Genomic DNA, 21,230 nt, shown 5'->3' on the forward strand with positions numbered 1-21,230 from the left:
AAAGGGCAACCCAGAAAGGCAACTAAACAGGAGAAAATACTTCTTGGGGTAAAAACGGTGAGGTTAAAAATCAGAATCCCCCTCCAAGGAGGTTTCTGATCTTAATTTTCAAACGAGCTTGGTTTGTCCAGAAGGGCTTTCACTGTAGAACACGACCACAGAAACAAGACAAACAGCAAGAAAACAGGGTTTGTGGAGGTCTCGTTACTGCTACTCATTTTGGCTACCACCAAAAAAAGAGAGCACAAACATCCCTGTCTTAACCTGCTCCCAGGAAAAAAAAAAGAAAAAAACCCAACCATAAGTTCTGTGTTTCACATAGAAATGAACAGGTCCCGGTGCCTTCCATATAGCACAAGTCTTTGCACTCATTCTTCTTTTGGCCATAATTCATGGTATTTTCTCCCAATAAGTTTCAAAGAAATTATTACTTTGGGGTAAATGCTGCAGGATTGAATTGAGATTCTTTTACCTTTTTTTCTTTAATTTCAACAAAATGAAGAACACAAAGAGTGAGAACTTGAGTATTACAAAATGTAATGGACCATGGACTGGGAAAAGGTAGGCATGCACTATGATAACATGCTCTATAACATCTTCAAAATACTGTCCAGCATCGAGGATCAAATACAGTCCATCAGCCACCAAAAACCTGTAGTTCTACTTCTTGAGCAACTCCATTAGTTGGTATTAATATTAGGCTCTTACAAGAAGCATTACTTGCTAGAAAAGAATATGTAATGTAAGCTGTAATCATTATGTCACACTAGCTTCCCCTCATGGCTCTACTATTTTATTTTATCATTCTGGAAGTCATAAGATTTCCCTCGTTTTCTGCCTCCAAAATACCAGGGAATGGAAGCTTAATTCGACTTCTGACTCGAAACTTAATTCAACAAGTAATGACACCGTGAAGTTCACTAGGGTCCACAGGAATTGAATGCCTACGGTACTAACTGTGCCCCATCACCTTGCAGCCTATAGTTTATATATGAATTAGCATTCCAAAAGACCGTAGCTCTACACCTGCCTCTCGCATCAGCAGTAAGAAGGTAGTCACAGTAGAATAAAAGACAAAAACAGGCTGAAGTGAGATTAAAGAAGGAACATGAGCCAAAGAACTTCTTGATCCCTGATCCTCACTGTATTAACAGAAGAAGATTACAGATGTGGGGTTTTTTTTAGGCACCACCATAATGACACATAACACCCGCTCCCAGAAGACGAACACAGACTCTCAGCCCTGTACATGCATCCAATTTATTTTTCTGGAAGAAAAGAGAAAGGAACATGAGTTCCAAGATGCCCTTTTAAAAAGAGAAGGCTGCTAGTAATTAGCTGGGTAAATGATGATAAATAACATAGAAATGATAGTTTGTTAAAAAAAAATCCACCTATTCTATTGTCAACTTTGAAAAAAATAGTTAATAAAGGAAGTTCACCAAAAAAAGTTATTGCCAGTTCAGTTGCCACCCATGACTATACTGTAATATTTAACGTCTCATGAAGCTTACCCTTGCCATATCAACAAGGAAGTTCTCAAATAACTTCCAAATATGGTTACTGGCATAGATTTCTTTCATTTCCACTTCAGTGTCCACATAACAGTGGTTAACAAAATTAACATAGGCAATTTTCACCTGCAGGAACAGCAAAAACACAAACAGTATGAAATGGAACATTCATATCATATTCATTCAGTAAAAACCATCAATATGCCATTTGCTATTTGCAAAAATACTGAACAATAAAGATGATCCTTCAAATACTAACAAACACTAATCACAGTAATAATGCATATGTTCAGTTCTGAAGATTCAAGGAGAAGCACGGCAACAAATGCATTAATGTACTTACTGAAAGATCACGTGAAGAAAAATGGAAAGGTTTTGCAAACGTTCTTACTCTAACGAATAAAACCCCCACAAAACAAGCCAATAATAAATCTGATATTTAAATGATATTAAGACAACGAAGGCCTGGCTCCAAAGCCAGGAGCTGTCAAAATGCAGGACACCCCTGCACTTGCCGGTTGACTGCTATGGGTTGATGCCTTGTGACAGGCTTGCAAATATCAAAAAAAAGGTCTTCAGCAGAGCTGGGACTGCAATCCCTATATTCCCACAATCCTAAAGCAGCGCTTGCATTCAGGGTATGCATAACTCGGATCTAAATGGAAGAGAAAGGTTGTGCAGCATTGGGACTGCAGCCACAGCAGCATGGGGCTTAACAGGACCGCAGTCTCACTTCTCTCCTGCATTACAAGTCTGCACATGCACATCATAGAAATGGATATCCAGTGCCTGAAATGTATTTATTAAATATAAACATACACAGACACACTGAAAATTTCTTGTCACGGTCAAAGGAGAGGAGATAATTGCATATGTTTAATGCAGCCAGGACAAAACTCATGTCAGACTTCTAGGTTTCATTCGTTTGGGCTTAAAAAAAAGCATCTCTTGAAATTAATGTTAGGAGGAACTTTTGAGCAAAGCAAACATTTTTCTTTTAAGAGAAGAATCAGTTGATCACAAGGGGACTTTTTCATGGCACAGAGGGAGTCTTTACTCCTGCAGGTCCCAGTTCTGTTGATATGAGCCATGTTTTTCCACCAGATAGCCTGCAGAAATCTCTCTGACCGATGCACAGGACCAGAGCAAGCTCCTCACAAAGACTGTGAAAACATTTCTTTTAATCACGTCAGGTTTGGTGCAAACAAACATTCCCCTTCTGATCAGCGTGAGGTATCACAGCCCTACTGAAGCATGACCGGTAGTAGCTGCAGAATTGGGCCTCGATATGCAGTGAATAAAAACATTTGCTGGACTGCAATTCAATTTAATAAAATGAGACTTCACCCAAAACTCCCACTGACTTCAGCATGGCCAGAATGTTATCCATCATTTCCAACAAATTCAGGCAGCAGCAAAATGTTGGCTTAACAAACCACTCAGCTGAGTCTTCGCAGCTACAGCCAGAAGCTATCAGAGCATTAAACTTTGACAGTGGCTGGACAAACCCAGGAAAACAAAACAAGGCGCCTGCCCAAAAAAGCTGACAATCAGAGTGCAGCATAAGAGACAAAGATTCTTCTGTTTAAGAAAATACTGGCTTATCTTTTTTCATTTATTCACCTTAACAAACAGCACCTGTTTCCATCCTGTTTTCTGTGCAAATATTCAATTTGTCTGGATATTATAAATTACAAAATATTTTCTGAGTTTCTGAAAATGGTAAGTTGGCTTCCTCATGCAGTGAATCTTACCTCAGGTATGCAGTCATCATGCGTCACTACTCTCACGATATCATCCAGTGGCAGGAGTGAATTGCACTTGATCTCTGTGTATACATTCTTTCCTTCTGTACAAGCTGCTAGCAATTCCACTAGAGTGACGTGATACGCTAACGGTCCGCTCTCGTCTGCTCGATCTCGCTCTGAACACATCATTTGGAGTAGGACTGGAAATGATGCTCTGTCGTTGTAAAATATCAACACATCTTCACCGCCATTTATCAGCTGAAAAAGATACCACAAATTTTTAAGCACCCTGCACTGCAGTAATTCTCTTAATTTTTGTTCTACCTTGAAGTATGCAAAGACTGTCTAGCTATTGAAAGTGCTCAAAAAAAAAAAAAATTAGTCTGATGCGGCTTACCCAAACGCACCTGTCAAAACAATATCCAAGGCAAACTTCTGCTCTTATCTACATAAGTGCAAATCTGGAATAACTCACCAAGGAGTAAGCTAATGCAAGGTGAATTTGAAGTTTAATTTCTATGTAGCTCTGTGTTTACCTAAGACAGTATGCTGTATTATCCTTATAATTCCTACCATCTCAATGTTTGTTTGAAGTTAATTAATTACCCTCACCTCCTATTGTGAGGCCAGGATGCATTACTATCCCTGTTTTATAGATAGGGACTTGAGGTGCAGAGAGATTAAATCTTCTGTGCTACCTCACACAAAAAGCCTGTAGCTCACCCGCAGTTTAACCAATCTCTTCTGCACCCCTGCTCAGCATCAGAACAAAGGACGATTCTTCCCAACCCATGCAAATTTGGCAGGTGTGACTTGACATTGTCAGTGTCATGCCAGCACTTCCATTTAACAGAAGACTGGTGTATGTGATAAATATTTGATTTTGCTACAAGTGCATTGCTCATCTCAAGAGGATCCAGAGCAGAGGTGGATACTGGCAGCCCCATCTCAGCAGATCTCACAGAAGAGTTCTGCTCTAACGCTGTTTTGAACTCCCCTTACACTGAATACCTACTGCCAGTGCTGCTCTGTGAGCTCGAGTGGAGCTGGGACAGGACAGTAGTCCTGTCTTCTCTCCATCACTTTCCTTTTAAGCATAATGAACTCTCAATGCAGGTGAAAATAAGCTCCCATAAACCCTTCCTAGTACAGAATACACCCTGGCAGCACAACAGCCGTACGTATTTTGTGAATAAGGCTCTTGACATATCCAAGTCTATACGTGACATGAAATCCTAGCTTGCTGAATTCAAGGGTAGAAATAAAGGTTGGTGGAGCTCTTGAGAAATGGGAAAGCAGCAGGAGCAGGAATGAAAATTAGTCTCGCAAAATGAAAAGTCAAGAAACTCTTCATTACATTTTCCAGGGTTGCAACATTTCAAATTTTGAATTTACAACTTTTCTGATTGTTTTCCCTGTTTCTTGCTTATTTTTACTTTGACAATTGGATGGAGTGAATTGTGAATTCAGTCTTTCCTGCAATTCCTATTCCTCATTTATCTTTGGGTTTCTAAAATGTTTCTACTCGTGACTTTTCAAAATAGACATTTTCTGGACAATCCACAGTACAGAAAAAAAGTTTTTAAAGGGACAAGTGCTCGGGAAGGAGGAAGGAGATAGTACAGGGACCCAGATACCATTAATTTCATTGCACTCAATGGCAAAAAAAAAAAAAAAAGGGAAAATACGAGTATTCAAAATGTTGGAAAATTGACCTAACTTTTTAATACTGTTGTCTGGAATACTATGCTTTTAGGACATTTCACATACAAAATAATAAAAAAAACCCCACACCGAGCCTTCTGGGAAGGTACACGCTCTGTCACTTTCTATTCAGTTGTTCACCACATTCCCATAGTTATTTTCCACTTGTGTACATTTTGCACAGTGGAGAGGGAAGATGACTCTTTCCGGGTTCCCCCAGAGTTACATTCTTATGTCAAATCCAGATGTAATCTGTACCAGCATTGCTTGATATTTTATCATATCAAGTCAAACTGACCCCTCATCCTTCCATGTACCTATCGCTGATGAATGAGGAAGAAATATCAGGACACAGTGAACTTGTGAAACATGATGCTGCATGGCATGCTTGCTACATACTGGCTGCGAGGAATCGCAAACCAAAGCAGACGATGTTGCATCAGCACAAGAAGAGCTAAGGGGGACAGGGTAATCATTGTAAATGCAAGGACAGAAGAAGATGTCATCCCCTTTCCCCAAGTTACCCACTTTTAAACGTGATTTGCAAAGGGCATCCAAACATTGATCCAAGCAGAGAAAACTATGTCCCTTTAAAAGCAGAAAAGGAAGAGAAGTATCCGGTGTTAGCCAAAGTTCTCATGGAGCATCATGACCTCAGTGATGGCAAAAAAAAAACCCACAAAAAATCCCAGCAGCATTTTCTTTCACTAAATTATATTTTCAATGAGTTAAGAACTCTATGGAAGTATAATGAAGGTTGGTTGGTATCGGAGCAGCTGTTGATGCTCTGTGATGTATCACTCAGGAATACTATAGATAATAGAAAACTCTGCTGCCACATTGATCTGGTTCAAAAGTAAATTCTGCTTTCCCTTTTGTCAAAATGTTTGCAGTGATAGGCACTGTTCTTCCAGGAACCTCAAAGCATGCTTGTAACGAGAAAAAGTGCCCCAAGGAACCTTTCAGGTCGGTAAACATCATTACTAGCACTCTACAGACATGGGGACCAAGGATATGAGAACAAGTGAATACGCCAGATTGGGAATGTTCAATGTATTTTATGAAAGTACTCTTTCGCAATGGTGCTGCTCCTTCATCTATATGCACTTTCTAAAACATGTAAATATGATCAGTTTATCCCTTACTCCCAGTAAACAGGAATAAGCTGCAATATACTTCCTGTGTGTAAAAGAAAACACAGGAGTAGTTGAGGCACGCTGTACAGTCATGCTCTATCTTGTCTTGTGGTAAATTGTTTACATGCCCCATCTGGAGATACAGAAAAAGTTACACCACTTGTTTAAGGTCACAAAGTACACCTCAGTTGTCTACTGAGAAACTGTCGTGACTCCATGGCAAGTTCCAACCATTTGGCTACACTGTTCCCTTTATATTGGATTGCCATTCAAGCACCATTCAAATTTCACTATTAGCATCCTTTTCTAACAAATCATAATTACTTATCTGTAATTTCCCACTTTTTAAAACAGATCATCATCTTACCCTCTTTCATCAAAATAGGGGTGCTCCCTCCCCCCAGCAAATTCCTGCAGGACTCATGATATAAATGTCCCATCCAAGTTCATTTCTATTTTCATCATGCAGTCAGCTTGAAAATGTAATATGACAATTTATCTTTGTGCTATTACAGGTCAGTAACAAAATGTATTTAAATTGAGAAAAATCTAAAAGTTCTGTTTGATGAGAAAGTAAAAACCTTCAAGAAGCTGTGGTGGAAGGGAAAAAATCTAAAAGCACACAGGCACAAGAACTGTTTGAATTATGTAAATCAAGGGCTTGTAATGGATATTGCATGTTAAAACACTTCAGTCAAATTGAAAAGGTTGAGGTGGATTCCATTAAAGGTTACCCTTGTAGGCTGAAGCTTTATTTTCTTAATTAGAAGTTTTTCCTCTTTGTTGCTGTGGAACAAAATTTCAGCAGGGTTTAGTTTTGTTCATACCACAACTGGAGCTTATCTCTGTTTTCTTTGCGAAAATGTCTCTTCAAAACAACAAAAAAAATGCACTTTGTAAAGTAAAGAAAAATGTTCTTTGGACTCTGATCCTACCTGGACTTTTCACCATATTCAACTTTACCCACTGCTTGATCTCATTGAAGTGTTAACGTAATTACAGTTAAATGCACGAGTGTCTGCAAGTTGAAGACTTCGTTTATCATGCACACTATATATCAAATCCTAATTGCAGAGAAGTCAATTAGGTATTTTCCTAGTAACTTTATTGGCATAAAGATTTGTCCACAAACCACTCTGTGGAATTTATCGGGTCAGACTCCAAATCTAGCTAGTTAAAGCTAGAGCAGCTGTACTGACTCTCACAGAAATGCTCTGGAACAAAAGAAACAAAAGCAGAAACTAGTACCTAGAATTGTTACATGGTTACGTGCTAAAAAAGTGGTCTACAACACTATTTAAACAAATCCATAGAGGTAAGAGCCTCTTATAGGGCAAAACCATGCCACAATATGACAAGTTTGGTGCGTAAATGGGATCCTAATTTACAGTACAAGAAAATGAAGGTTTATGTAACTCCGAGATTTCCATGCTACATCATCTACAAATAGACATCTCTGTATCACCATGCTAACACTCATGTTTTCTTTCTAGTAGTTATACAGATGGCCTTACAAAATTAGATTAAACTCCCAAAAATGTCTGCTAAAATATTCATTATTTGTGATACCGTTTAAAATTCTGTAGCGATGATGCCATTATATCGCATTGGGATCAAGAGCAGAAAAAGCAACCTCAAAATACTAGTGTGTTAAAAAGACATCACGAGTGATTAACATATGAACCCTTTACTTACCTCTGTCATTACCATGTCTTGGCATTTTTTCACATATTTGCCATCTGCTTTCACAATGGTCTGCAGGAAACGCAGGTACTCCACATGACGGCCATGGGTCTCAATGCAGTGTACAAAGTGCTGCACCACTCTTTCACTAATTTCATTGCACAGAAGGTAATTATTCATGAAGATGTGCCGCATGGTTTCAGCTTCCAGGAGCTAAACAGATTAAAATCAAAACAGCCTTATAAGAAGAGCAGATTTGTTTTGAGATTGAAAGATACACAGGACTCTAGACCAGAGAAAGGCACGTTGGTAAAGGAAAACTGAAGAAGTCCAATGTGCACCAGCCCAGGGATTAAGCAGCGACCTTAGGGCCTAGCTTTCATTTATGATGGGATTTCTCCACACTTTCCTAAAGTGGACATGAACAAAATCTGAGCCCAGGTGGAAGGTGAAGACACACACATACACACACCACACTGCTAGAGCACTCTATAGGGACTTTAGTACACAAGACAACTGAGACAACATTCATCCCACTCACCATCAAACTTTGCATTGAGGCAACCAAGTGAGATGATTTAGCTACCTCTGGCTCCCGCTATGGCTGACAGAGGCAGGCATTTCCAGAAGGCAAATCATTGCACGCGCAGTCTGACCACTCTCTGAGAGAACATCTCTTTCCACATTAACTACAGAGGGAGCCTAAGGCTACGTTTCTATCGGTGAGTAGCACGGCACAGGAGGAACAGATCTGTAGCAAGAAAGGGATGCTGCTGAGGACCCAGCATCCAGACTTGATGCATTCTGGGAGCTTTTGCTTCAAACGTCCTCTAGTTTGGTCGCTTGGACTAAAGGCTCATGAGAGTCAGGTGTGCTCCTAGAGTACACCTTTCTGTTTAGTGTTATCTGAAAGGAATCCACACAATAACTGGGATGATCAGAAGATCAGCTTCAAAAGAACAGAAATGCAAGTGCAAGCAGGCTCCATACTTGACATCCGAGTTAAGTGTCAGTGTTGGATAGGATGGAGTCTGGGTGCTAGTCCCCCCTGTGGTCAGCTCAGCGCCTTTCACTAACTTCACAAAAAAAGCATAAATAAAAAATATCAGAACAAATGCTTCCTAATGTACACAGGCCTAATACTGACACTCTTTCTAATAAAAGCATGTTTTGCTCAGTAGATCTGCCACTTTGCAAGGTGTCATTCTATATGACTATATCTGTAAACACACACATACACATATACACTTAGTTTTTAATTTTTAATTAAACAAAGGGTCCGTGACAAAGAGGTTTATTGTAAAGGCAATGATTTAATAAAAGATCAAATTTTAGATTATTTGAATCAAATGGAAGCATCACCAACAAAAATGTATAGGTCTGATTCTGCTATCACACATTCATGAGAGCGTAGTCATAGCATCTTCTACCCTGACTTATAGTCCATCTGTGAGTGAGTTAGGATGAATAAGATCAGAGTCAAGTTAAACATGATGTGATGATGTGACACATGTTCATAGCTACTTCCAGTAAACCACAGAGATAATATTGTTTTCCACTTTTAAAACTGCAACTAAAAACTGCAATTTTAAACTAAATAACTGCAATTAAAAACAATGACATAAAGAGAGAAAAGACAGGAGAGAGAAGAGAAGACAGTAAGGGAGAAAAGACAAGGAGAGAGAAGGCAGAGAGAGCATAATTTAGTGAAATTATTTATTTAGCACTGTCATTTTTCAGTGAGTCAAAATTTACTTCCAATTATAATATTCTCCTTAAAATGAAATACTTACCCCCGGAGTTAAGAACAAGTTGAGATTTTTGTGGAGGAGAACTTGATTCTGAGGATTTCCTCGACAGAAATTCTGAAGAAAAGTGTGGGCTAGATTCATAACTTCATTCATCTTTTCATCGCTCTGCAGAAAGACAAACTAATCAGCTGGGCGCACCTAAACATACTTGGTAAAACTGCAATTCACCTGGTAAAACGTGAATTCAGCTAGGAACAAAAGAATTCTCCTGAGCCTTTTATAGAGCAGGAATTATCCCTCTGGCAAAAGCAACTGATCCAGTCTTCTTCAGAGTCCATTAGTGGCTATACCTTACTCCGAATTGACTTGACCATAGGGAGTCACAGAGGTAAGGGCACAAACTCAAAGTAAGATTTCCTTGTGCATGGTTATAATTTCCTAGTTAAAAAAAGTGCTACGTGGCTTGATTTTCAAAAAAAGCTCTCTAGCCTGCATTGATTTTAAGCTTTTGAAAAGCTTTGGCTTTTATATAGCTACATACAGAAACAGATGTACATGTGCATCTGTGTGTACACCTACACGCATATGTATGTTCTTACACATACTCCCACACAAATGTATACCTAGTTTCATCCCCATGTTATATTCCTCTCATATAGTATTCTAACTATGATTTGATGAACCACCTATATGGACAAGTACTACTTTACTGAAGACAGCTGAAGCCAGTGTCCGTATCATAACATTAGTGTGTAACACTCAGGAAAATGTGGCCCAGAAGAGGTTTTATCTCCTCTAAATGCTTCCTATAAATCAATTAAATCAATACTTCTTCCTGTGTGCCTATTTCAGGAATGGGATGATAGTGCAGTGACATCAAGGCAGTAAACGTTAAGTTATTAATAAAACCTGTTCTATGCAGGCAGACATATTTAAATGTAGGCCCAAACCCATTATTCTGAAGGTAGAAAATGGCATCATCATTTCATGTTTGTACAATAGTTGACTGAATTCTGTTAAAAAAAATATTGACATTGATTCTTGGGCCTTTTGAGGCCTTTCCCTTTATTAAGTTCATGTTCTTTATCACTAAAATTATGAGAATAACCTTTTCATAGGGTATCTGCAGAAGGTCCAAGACTACCAAGTGGGCGCCCATATTTTTCAGCAATCGCTGCTGTTGATTTCGACATTTTTTATTCTGAACACAAAGTTTGCTGAGTCGAATCAAAATCTATAAATAAACAAACAAATAAATAAGCATGCAAGCAAAGAACCAGTCTATCATACAAAACCAAACAAAAATACATTCTTTCAAAATAATTACTAAATCTACTTGTCAAACAAGTATGTCAAGCAAGTTTCTTAGCTGATATACCAACCTCTTTAACAATATTGTAGTTATTGCTTTTATTGCTGTCTATCTGGGGTTTTTTGGTCCCATCCTGTATTGGACTCAAAATACTTGACTCCTGTAACAAAGAACACACAACAAGTGGAGATCTATTGCAATTTCCTCAACATGACCTAATTATATTTAATAACAGCAAGTGAAGAAGTATTACAGCAGCTCATAGGGAACAGATATAACACAGATAATGAAGAAAAAGACTTGTTTATTCTTTATCCACCAGTCCAGTGAGTGAAAAGATTCACATTCAACTCCTTCCTTTGTTTCAAATTTCCAACATGATTTGAGGCAATTACTTTATGTCTTCATGCTTCTGATCCCCCTAAAAAAGAATACATCCCTAAATCACGGACTAGACATCCCAAGGAATTTAGATACTATGAGAATAGGGACCATAAGTGTATTTCATTAGCTGCCACTTGTTCCAAAAATCTCTAATACAGCTGGAAAGATTACAAAGCCTGTGTATGTGAACATTAAAAAAGTCTGGAGAAAGAGCTTAAGGTGATCTCTGTAGTTGAGATAAGTAGGGTGGAGTTCTCAGCAGTACAGGAACAAGTAGCACATGGAAATTAGAGATGTTGCTCCCATGAAGAGGACACTTCTGTCCTTATCTCTGGATGATGCAGGAAAGGATTTAAAAACAAATGAGAACCTTATGTTAAACCACAACATCCAGTCATGACGCCGTATGCTCTGGGCCTTGGGTCTTAGAAAGCCCCAGCTGGGTATGATAAATAAGAGAAATCAAGTCAGCAAATAACTGCCAACACCCACGCACCTTTCCATGTATATCTCAAAACACAAAAGAACATCTACACAAACACTGCCACTTAGAATATTGGCAGTGGTTTTTTTTTTTCTGCTCCCAGCTATGGTAAGCCTTTCTTAACTGGAAACACAAAGAATTGAAAGTTTGGACTTTGTATGCTGAAATTATTAAGCATGTAGAAAAACTGTAGCAGATCTTGACACTGGCTCACAGTATAAACAAAAGGACGTAAACCAGTGCAACAGCATAAAACAGGTGCGCTTCTGAGTTTCATTGTGTCCTCAAACTTCCTACTGGTTTAGAGAAGAGAATTATGCTAAAACACACACATGTTTAGCACATCAATCTGGATGTTTATACCTCTTGAAACCTCTCTCTGAACTTTCTTAGCTGATGGTGAAGATGAGGAGTTCTACAAACCCCTTCTGGTTTTAATTTCCAGTGGAGCAAGAACAGCTGCACCACTTGGCCATGGAAGCTGTTTATAACAGTGTCAGCACCACTGTTCAGCATGGTCATGTTGATCTATGCAACAACAGTGGATTTTTATTTGTTTAGGTTTGTTAGTATGCATGCTGCCTTCTCTCTAGCTGTTTGAATCAATACTTCGGAAGATATTTCAGGCTCTTTGCTATAATTAACCACACTCCTCTGTTCTGGGACTGTGGGTTAAGCAAGATTAATTTACCTGTTACTTTTATCAGCATTCTTCCTCAATCAAAGTAGTTTTATAATCCATGAGAACTATATGTCTTATCTGGAAGTGCTGACCAGCATTAAACTGCTGAATCTATCCTTTCTCTTAACAAAATAAAAACCCGTTTATTGAACCCATAAGAGTATGCCAGGGATGTAGTTATCAAGAGATAATCACACCACTGGGATACCAGAGACACTCAGTTGCATATCTTGCCTCATTACACCCCGTGATAGACATTCTCTGTCACACTTTTCCATAGGGGACAGGGAGTCGTAGAGATCGCACTGAGAAAGGTTCTCATCCGAGTGCCCCACCTTTAGCAAATGGTATTTTCTGAAACAGACCACTTCTTCTATTCATAAAATTCCTGGAATATCATTCTGCATCAGTCTTAGGATCCTTTCTTTCTGGCCCCCAAATGGAGGCCCAGATTCCAGCATTCAGTCTGAGCAGTTCCCCGCCGCTGAAATAGTCTCACTCCTCTCAGCAGGACAGCTGTGCAAGGCACTGGTCAGTGTCACACTGGCCCTCCACAGGCTGTATTTACTTACCAAGGGAATGAGGGGCTCTCTCAGAAGTTTCAGTTCACAATCTCAACCTATATGTGATGTTTCAGGAGTTATTTGTTTAAACATTCCCAGAGCCAAAGCAAACCGTCACGGACCAGAAAAGGAGGAGAGCAAGGGAACACCAGGCGCTTAAGGGTGCTGAAAGTTTATACCACTTGAAACCTCGCTGAACTTTCTCAGCCGATGGTGAAGATGAGAAGCTCTATAAATGCCACTGCACTGTATTCCAGCTTCACCCGAGGGTCCTTTCACTGAGACTGTCTATTTCTCCTCCTCAGATCTGTGTTTCTGGTGCTACACCACCAATGCATCCTCCAGCGACAGGACAATAAAGACCACACCGTCCATAGTCCGTGGTATCTATACAGACTCATAATACCCTTACTAGAGATAGCCAAGTAAACAGGCTTTATCTGCTTTTCCCTTCTCAAGCAAGGCTCAGTTCTGTGAGATCAATTTCGGCATTTCTTCCTAATCCTATATGGTGTCCAATTTATGTCTGACCTAACTCCAAGCACTCCTTCCTATAATTCTGATCTCCAGTTCCTATCAAGATGTCCCTGCATGGATGTAAGATTTGTTGGTTTTCCATCTCTACATGGATATAGAGAACTCTGGTTACTTTATTTAGAAGAACATGGCCTTTTTTTCCTATAAATCCCATTTCTGGAGTCATATGACTGCAAAAAAAAAGGTAAGTCTCTAGCCCCGCCAGTTTATGATAGAAAGGTGGAAACAATTACCCAAAAAGACTCAGAAGCCTAAAGGCAAAAAAATGTATTTGATTTTTTTAAAACTCTTATTCCAATCTTGCAATGTGCTTCGGTGAGGACAGAAACTTGGGCTTAACATAAGACTCTTCTGGAATGTAATTTAAGCCCTTGTGTGCACTTTAATGTTGCTTGGGAAAAATTAAGCACAGGCAAATGAACCACATTGCCTAAAGACCTAGAGGTTCATCCAGCTCAGTACGGAATACCCAGCATCCATTCCAAGAAAGCATGGGATCTCACAGGGATGTTTATCTGCTTGAAGCTAGCCACCTGCTTCACACCACGTAGATCATGAGCAGCACCTCACCTCTTACATCTGACTTAAGATCTCAAAGAGAGTATTCACTATCTAAAGTAGTTTTGCCAGGTAAAACATTTCCTGACTGTTAAAAGGATAATGTAACAGAGGAAAAAATAATGGACAAGATTCTGAGCTACTGCAACCTGGCGCAGCTTTCATGGAATTACCACCAGATGATCTAATCAGTTGTGTAAATTACATATTACTGTTCTGATACAATACTCTCTCAGATCTGCCAGAGATAACATTGTGCACATACTGAAGCACTGCTAATCCATACAGACCCACGGATGCCTCGTGGGAAAAAAACACCGAAAATATCCCATTTAGAGAAGCTTCTGTTTCAAGCACATTGTTTTGTCGCCTCTTCTTTGTTTCTTTGCTATCAGGGCTATCCATAGGAATAAAAAGGATCTTATTACACTTTTAAAATGTATTACAGCTAAAAAACCTTGTAAATATCCTGCTGCAATTCTGTATCCTGTTTCCCCATTACCTTTTCCATTCATTAAATACGTAAAGGAACATTTTCTTTCATACTAGAGCTATGCTTGAGGAAAGAAAGTAGGAAATTCCACATACTTAAGCTCATAAAGTCCAGATTCCTCCCCAGTTCTGACACCACTAAATTCAGTTAAGTTACATCAGAGAAAGAGTAGGACCTACACTGTTGCAAGAAATTAGGATTCTCCCTTGAAGTGTTTGGTTTTCCCCTGTATGAAACCACCTAAAATCTGCTTTCCCATCTGAAAGGCCAAGTGTATGTCATAGATATCTGCAAACATCCTGTCTCTTCTCAATGGCTCCTACTCTTCCTCAATTCATTGCCTTCACAATGCTGTATAATCTCCACTTGGCTTCCTATTAAGCTTCCCCTGGTGGTTTCCTTCCCCATTTTCTTGCCACCAGGGAAGACTCTATCACAGAAGAGAATAAGGAAAGTGCTGTGTCAGCAATCGCAGTTGTTCATCTCTCCCCACTTCCTCTGATGAAAATGGAAAAGTGGGTATAAATATTGGTGGGAGAGCCTGCTCTATCTACTGTTATGCCACTAAACCTCAACCACAGCAGCTCTTGCAACACTTTGCATTTTCTTAAAGACTCATACTGGAGTTAGGTGATTACATGAGGACCTCAGCTTTCACTGAAAAGCATAATTTAAGAAAAAAAAAATCAATTAAATTTTTAAAAAATCAGGTCTTTGTGGTTCCAGATTCAAGTTCTAAAGTTTCTCAAGTCACAATATATCCTGAGAGTGTGGAATGACAAGGGTCAAAAAAACCACGTTAGTTCGCCTACAAAATCTCAATATTCTTAGGTCAGTCTTATGTTTGGTGGAGAGTGGAATTACCGTGATGTTTGGAAATATGGGTTTGATTGTGCTCCTCTCCTCCAGTTGCAGGAACAGACACTGTCTACTCCTTCTTTCTTCCAGCAAGTCAACACAACTGCCAACATGTGATCCCTAGATTACTTCCTTGGCCACAGAGTGATGCCATACACTGTGGCTTGATTGCTAGCCAGAAAGGAAGGCGGCTCTGTGACCTAAGAACACAGTTACTGAAAGCAGCGGGAGAGAATATTGAACACATTGATAAAAGAGGTTTTATTTCCTATTCTGTCGATTCCTAAAGCTCAGCCAGAATACTGCACATTCTCGCTTTGCTACTTTGATTAACCAGATCACAAATTTGCAGTTGTTCATTAAACTACCTATCAATATTGAAACAATTCTAACAGCAAAGGCTTTAAACCCACCTCTATTGGCTCTTCTCCCCCTTTGGTTTGATTGTCGCCCACCTCTCCACTCTCATAATTGCTGCTTTTCTCAACCCACAATTCTGATTTTTCTACAGTCAGACGTAGCTGATCAAGATCAGCTTTGATTTGCTTGTAGTTATCAACATCTTGATTAGACACCAGCAACTGAACCTGGAAATACAGAAAATTGTAAAGCTATTACAGCAGTAGCACCAGCACTTATGCCTGGGTAATTTGCTTGACAGTTTCCATTCTAAACTCCTCTTTTCAGGTGCTTTATGTAACCTTCCCTATGAAATTGAAACATGGCACACGCAGGCTTTTTAGCCCCCAATCATCGAAAACCTTTAACAGAGACTGTAGTTGCCCAAAACAGGATAGTTATAACATTCACAACATTCTCTCGCCTTCTTCAATACACTGCGAAACATTTTCAGCACAAGCACAGATTTACAAGCTCTTGAGTTCTACGCAGAGTTAGCGCTGATGCACTGATTATGATCCTCATGGTATTAAAACAATAGTTACATGGTATTAAAGCAATACAGTTAGAAATAGGTTATCCCATCAGCACAGTACTTCACAAGAAAGAAAAAAAAAGGATGATATCACAAGGAGTCAGGACATCCAAAGAGAAGTCAGAATGGCCAGCAACTTTAATGATCACCTACATCACCATAATCAAATACTAAAAAATAACAGATTTTAACACAGCTTAGAAAAAGCCAGGTTAGAAAAACTTGTTTGAATATAGCTCACAAACTGACTTTCAGGTTCATGTAATTTCCCTCCATCTGAGTGGTTGCCTCTTACTAAGATTAATCTCAATTTTTCTTCTTTTATACTGCTCAAATTATCTGGGGTTTTTTCGCTGTTATTTGTAGTTCTTGATTTAGCATGAGCTACACATTTGCTTTCTTTGTAATGCTCTTTGCTCTACCAAGATTATTAATGAAGATAATATTCCAAAAAACTAACAACAATCTTTACAATAAATCAATAAGCACTATTAAGAAATCACACTTACGTAAAAGATTAAGGTCACATGGCATACAAGAACACTGATAGGGACATTCTTTCGGAAAAAAAAATCACTACATCCAGGCAAATATTCACTATTTTGTAATATAAAATTTTCATCATCTTCTCTCTTAGCTTGGTAAACCCTTGTTATTTTACAGAATTTATGAATGCTGCTCATCTGCAGACATTCATATTCCATGTTCTCTACAGTCTTTTTTGTTTATTTGTCAATTAGCCTTTTCCATCCTTTACGAAAACATGTTGAGCTACTCAGTCCTTGCTTACCTGGGAATAACAGCTATTTATGCAACTAACCAGCATGGCCTAACTTTAACAATCTGGTGGAAGGCCATTATGCTCCACTGCAAAACATTAAACAAAAGCTTTCCAGGTCTTTATCGTTCATCTGTTTTTAAACAAGAGAAACCTCCACATCTTGCATAACGATGAGACAATAGGCTATCAAACTCCTGAAATAAGCATCAGATGGTCTTATCAACATATGTTATATAGGGTTACGTAACAGAGATGTCTCTGTCATCCAGCCCCATGACATCAGATCTCCCCATCCTAATCCACTGACACATGGAACCTGCACATGCACCGTTATCAGGCAGAAAGAATAAAAGCTGAAAACAGGCTTGGCTCTATTACTCTCTTCCTGTTATTTGGGGATATCTGTATCATGAAGTGGAGCACAATCCAAAGACACCTGAATTAGAACTAGAAACACCACATTAATAACAAGAGAGCTTTATACCCAGCCTAAATAGCCCTAAAGACAGGAAAGTCTTATTGCTGACACCGGTACACTGCTTGCAGAACATGAGCTACTAACTCTGTCTCAGAGGGATCACTACATCATGTCTTGCTGTGAGATGCGTATGTCCCAGCTGTCACCACGGACCTACGTTTACAGTAATGGATGCAATGCCAGAAATAACTATTTCTGGGTGCACAACTATAATATACACTAGCACATATGGTCAACTCTAATGAAAAAAAAAATCTGCTGAATTTGCACCTCTTAGGAAATAACACTGTCATGCTACGAACAGTAATTTAGGTAAGTAAAGCAGCCTTTGGAAAGACTTTCCCCGCAGTCCGTTTCCTGGAATAATGCTATGCCCATCCATACCTGTTTAAATGCTTGCAGAACTTCTGCTCTCTGGCTGAAGTGCTTAAATAGCAGGTGCAGAGCACCTGAGAGCAAAGGAGGGTAGTCATGCATGATGAGATGAATGAGGACCCGTAAGAAAGTTCTGCCCCCTTCATCATCAAGCTGAACCGCATTCTTCTCCTTTCTGCAACAGAAATGGGAAAAAAGGACCAAATAAAGTAAAATAAATTAGAAAAATAAAAGCTTTTGACATAAATATACTGTACATACAATCTTCATTTGACAGAGCTCTTAAAACCAAATCAAATATGCTGCAGGATGTAAACTATAAACATCATTTTAACATATTTTATAAGGACTTCAATTCTACAATTATATGCTGTTGCAGCAATCTTGTAGCAGAATGGACACTACGGAATGAAAGTAAGTATGTATGAAATGTGTCAAATACTGTGATTAAAATCCATATTGCAAAAACATTCATTTATGTCTTGGATAAATTATGCCAAGCTCATCCCCAATCCAAATTAATTGAAGTAAACAGCATTTCATCAGAGATTAATTTGGCCCTTTCCTTTTCATTCCTTCCCTTTTCAGCTGCTATTAAAGTTTCATTTAAGAAAAAATAAGCTGAAAAATAGCAAGAATTGCCAAAAGCATCATATTTCTGGGATCATATTTATAATCTGGAACGGCAGAAAGCAGATTTACACTTAACATATCAAAGCAGAAATAATGTTTCCAAGAAACCATTTAGTCTCTCTGTTCATTTTAAAGATGCAGATGCCAAGGGCTGTGTGTTAGTTTACATTATGGGATTTCAGGGAGAGGACTGGAGGCATTGCTCTCACTGGTAAAGACTGAGAACGCATAAGGGACTGAGAGAGGAAAGATCAGAACGCCCATATTGCGGATCCTTCTCCCTAGCTCCAAGAAAAAATTTAACGTCTACGGCCTTGACTAAATGGAATTAATTTTTACTGGTATAATTATAATTATACCTATAGAATTAAACCAATATAGTGATAATGGTAATAACTCTCCAGTGTGGATATTTTCCGTGCTCTTTTTTTTTTTGGTTCACAGCGTAGCTGAAACCACTTCCAAAACTCTGCAAGCATAACTTTTGATCTACAGGCCTCTGGTGGCCCAGGAGATCATGGCAAGTGGTCCACAGTTGATTTGAGGAATCGTATGAAAGAGATTATTGTTGAACTTATTAAGAAAGTTATGTCAAAGACAAGGTGCAATGATAACTGGTCGTGTAATCTGTGGGAAATACTGAGGGTCAACAGTAACCTACTGATCCAAGAAATCTGGGGATACAGCCGTAAGGTACACCAAGAAAAGCTCTTTCTTTAAAACCACCCATGTGAGGCATTATAAGAGAAATAAATAATTAGTGTGTTTTAGCCCGATACACCTGTACACCATTCCCCAGCTGCCTTTGGGAACAAGGCAAAAACTTTCTACCAACTCTTACAACTAAGAGGGGGGTCATTTCCAATCCCATGGCCATCCATACCCACTGGGCTGTTTGCTTGTTTGAAATCCAGGTCTTTTCTGGCACTTTTCTGTCTATGTAATAAGTAGTCGTCAAAAGAAGAGAAAGAAGTATGAAAACACACACGGAATAAAGAGAGATTGTCCATGAGAAATAACAGCGTGAACAAAGAGATGAATATACAGAGATAAAACTTCAGATAACATACCTGCCAGCAAACATGGTTTCAGCCTGAGCTGCAATTTCATCTATGTCAGGAACAATTGCTGGAAAACAATCAAAATAAAAATAAATTTTTAAAAGCCAGTGATAATTGTTTAATCTGCACAGCAAAAAAGGACTCTGTTCCTCTTTAAAGCAGATGTAATCAAGTAAAGGTCTAACTACACATTCCTCAACTAGGCAAAATTCACTATCTGCAAGAGTAGCAAGGCAGAAAAAGGAAAAGGGGCAGAGTTAAACTGTGTATTACTATTACTGAGGGAGAGCCAAATTGTAGTGATGAACTAGAGCCCGATGGTGCTAGGAGTTGTACAAACTACCACCAGTGACCCATAAATGAGAATATGAAACTTACATTTTTTTTTTAGATAAGCCAACCCCCACAAAGCAGTTAAATGAGACATATGAACTTTAGAATATTTATCATAAGCCAAATCATTTACCACACCATCATTTTGCTTTAGAATAGTTTTAATATACTGTACTATTTAAGACTTTAGTATTCCTTAGCCACCCCCCTGTTATACAGCATCTCCAATTAAAGCAATTCTCCCCTACTTGAAGGTGGTCACACAGACAGCTGTCAGACTTCGGAGCATTTCTGTGTGCACAAGAACGCTCCCTGGAAAGCCACTCCATTCCCATGCCACATTCACCTTGCTTAAATCTGCCCTCATCCAACCCCAATCATTTTTTCATGATTTACCCTCCACTACATTTGTCATCATGCAGTGTTTTGGGAAGAGTACACATAAGAAAATAAATTCTCATCATGGGAAAAAGGAATCACATTTTTGTTAGAGGAGGACAGGCAAGGAAAAAATCTTATTTTTACAGGATTCCTTAAGATTTTCATTTTTCCACAAGCTTTCCAACTTTAAGCAGCATGCATCTTTCTGGTGTAGTTGAGTTCATTGTTTGCAGTAGTCTACACAGAATTATTTTACATTGCAATACAACAGCAACATTTACCTGAGGCAATCCCTGGTGTGTCAGGCGGGGATGCTGTAGAGCTATCAACATTTTCATTGTTTTCCCCAAACTCCCTCTTATAGATAGACAGCATGTAGGATATTCTATAGTCCAGTCTAACACTGAGAATAAACTACAAGAAAAAAGTTTAAAATAAGACTTTTCTTCTGCCTTTGGTAACACGGTTAGGATTTTTCTATAGTGGAACGTATACGGATACATGATTATTTTAAGTACATGTGTCCACTACAAAAAAAGAATCCATCACATTAATCAGTTTTCTGTGATTTCTTTCTTCCCTCCGACCATCCTGAGACATATTGAACTCTACTCTATCGACTGCTGAATTCTAAGCAGCAGACTGGATTTGTCCAGGGGCTCCACCACATTGCCTCGTCCTCACTGCCTGCGAGCCAAATTAGTATATTCAAACCCATGTTAAAATCGATTATTTCATATTTCAGCTGGACTTCTAATGCCCCATGAAGATAAGAAGTGGAGTGGGGCTGAGAGTAAAGACGACAGGCTCAAGGCTCACCCTCTCAGATCCCCGACAGCCAAGGGCA

At 39.0% G+C, this 21,230-nt stretch overlaps 1 protein-coding gene across 1 annotated transcript in view; it reads right to left on the minus strand.

Annotated features, from left to right (window-relative positions):
* Positions 1 to 21,230, minus strand: part of ITPR2 (inositol 1,4,5-trisphosphate receptor type 2) — a 262,261-nt gene that overhangs the window by 133,349 nt on the left and 107,682 nt on the right. Inside the window, exons 23-32 of the mRNA XM_075161128.1 lie at positions 20,665 to 20,797; positions 19,679 to 19,736; positions 17,985 to 18,150; positions 15,821 to 15,994; positions 10,919 to 11,008; positions 10,645 to 10,770; positions 9,579 to 9,701; positions 7,798 to 7,998; positions 3,269 to 3,520; positions 1,515 to 1,640 (exon numbers count right to left, since the gene is read on the minus strand). Coding sequence (XP_075017229.1) covers positions 1,515 to 1,640; positions 3,269 to 3,520; positions 7,798 to 7,998; positions 9,579 to 9,701; positions 10,645 to 10,770; positions 10,919 to 11,008; positions 15,821 to 15,994; positions 17,985 to 18,150; positions 19,679 to 19,736; positions 20,665 to 20,797 — 1,449 coding nt within the window. The remainder of the gene's footprint in view (positions 1 to 1,514; positions 1,641 to 3,268; positions 3,521 to 7,797; positions 7,999 to 9,578; positions 9,702 to 10,644; positions 10,771 to 10,918; positions 11,009 to 15,820; positions 15,995 to 17,984; positions 18,151 to 19,678; positions 19,737 to 20,664; positions 20,798 to 21,230) is intronic.

The sequence above is a fragment of the Calonectris borealis genome, chromosome 1, assembly GCF_964195595.1.
Source record: "Calonectris borealis chromosome 1, bCalBor7.hap1.2, whole genome shotgun sequence".
In the NCBI taxonomy this organism is placed as follows: domain Eukaryota; kingdom Metazoa; phylum Chordata; class Aves; order Procellariiformes; family Procellariidae; genus Calonectris; species Calonectris borealis.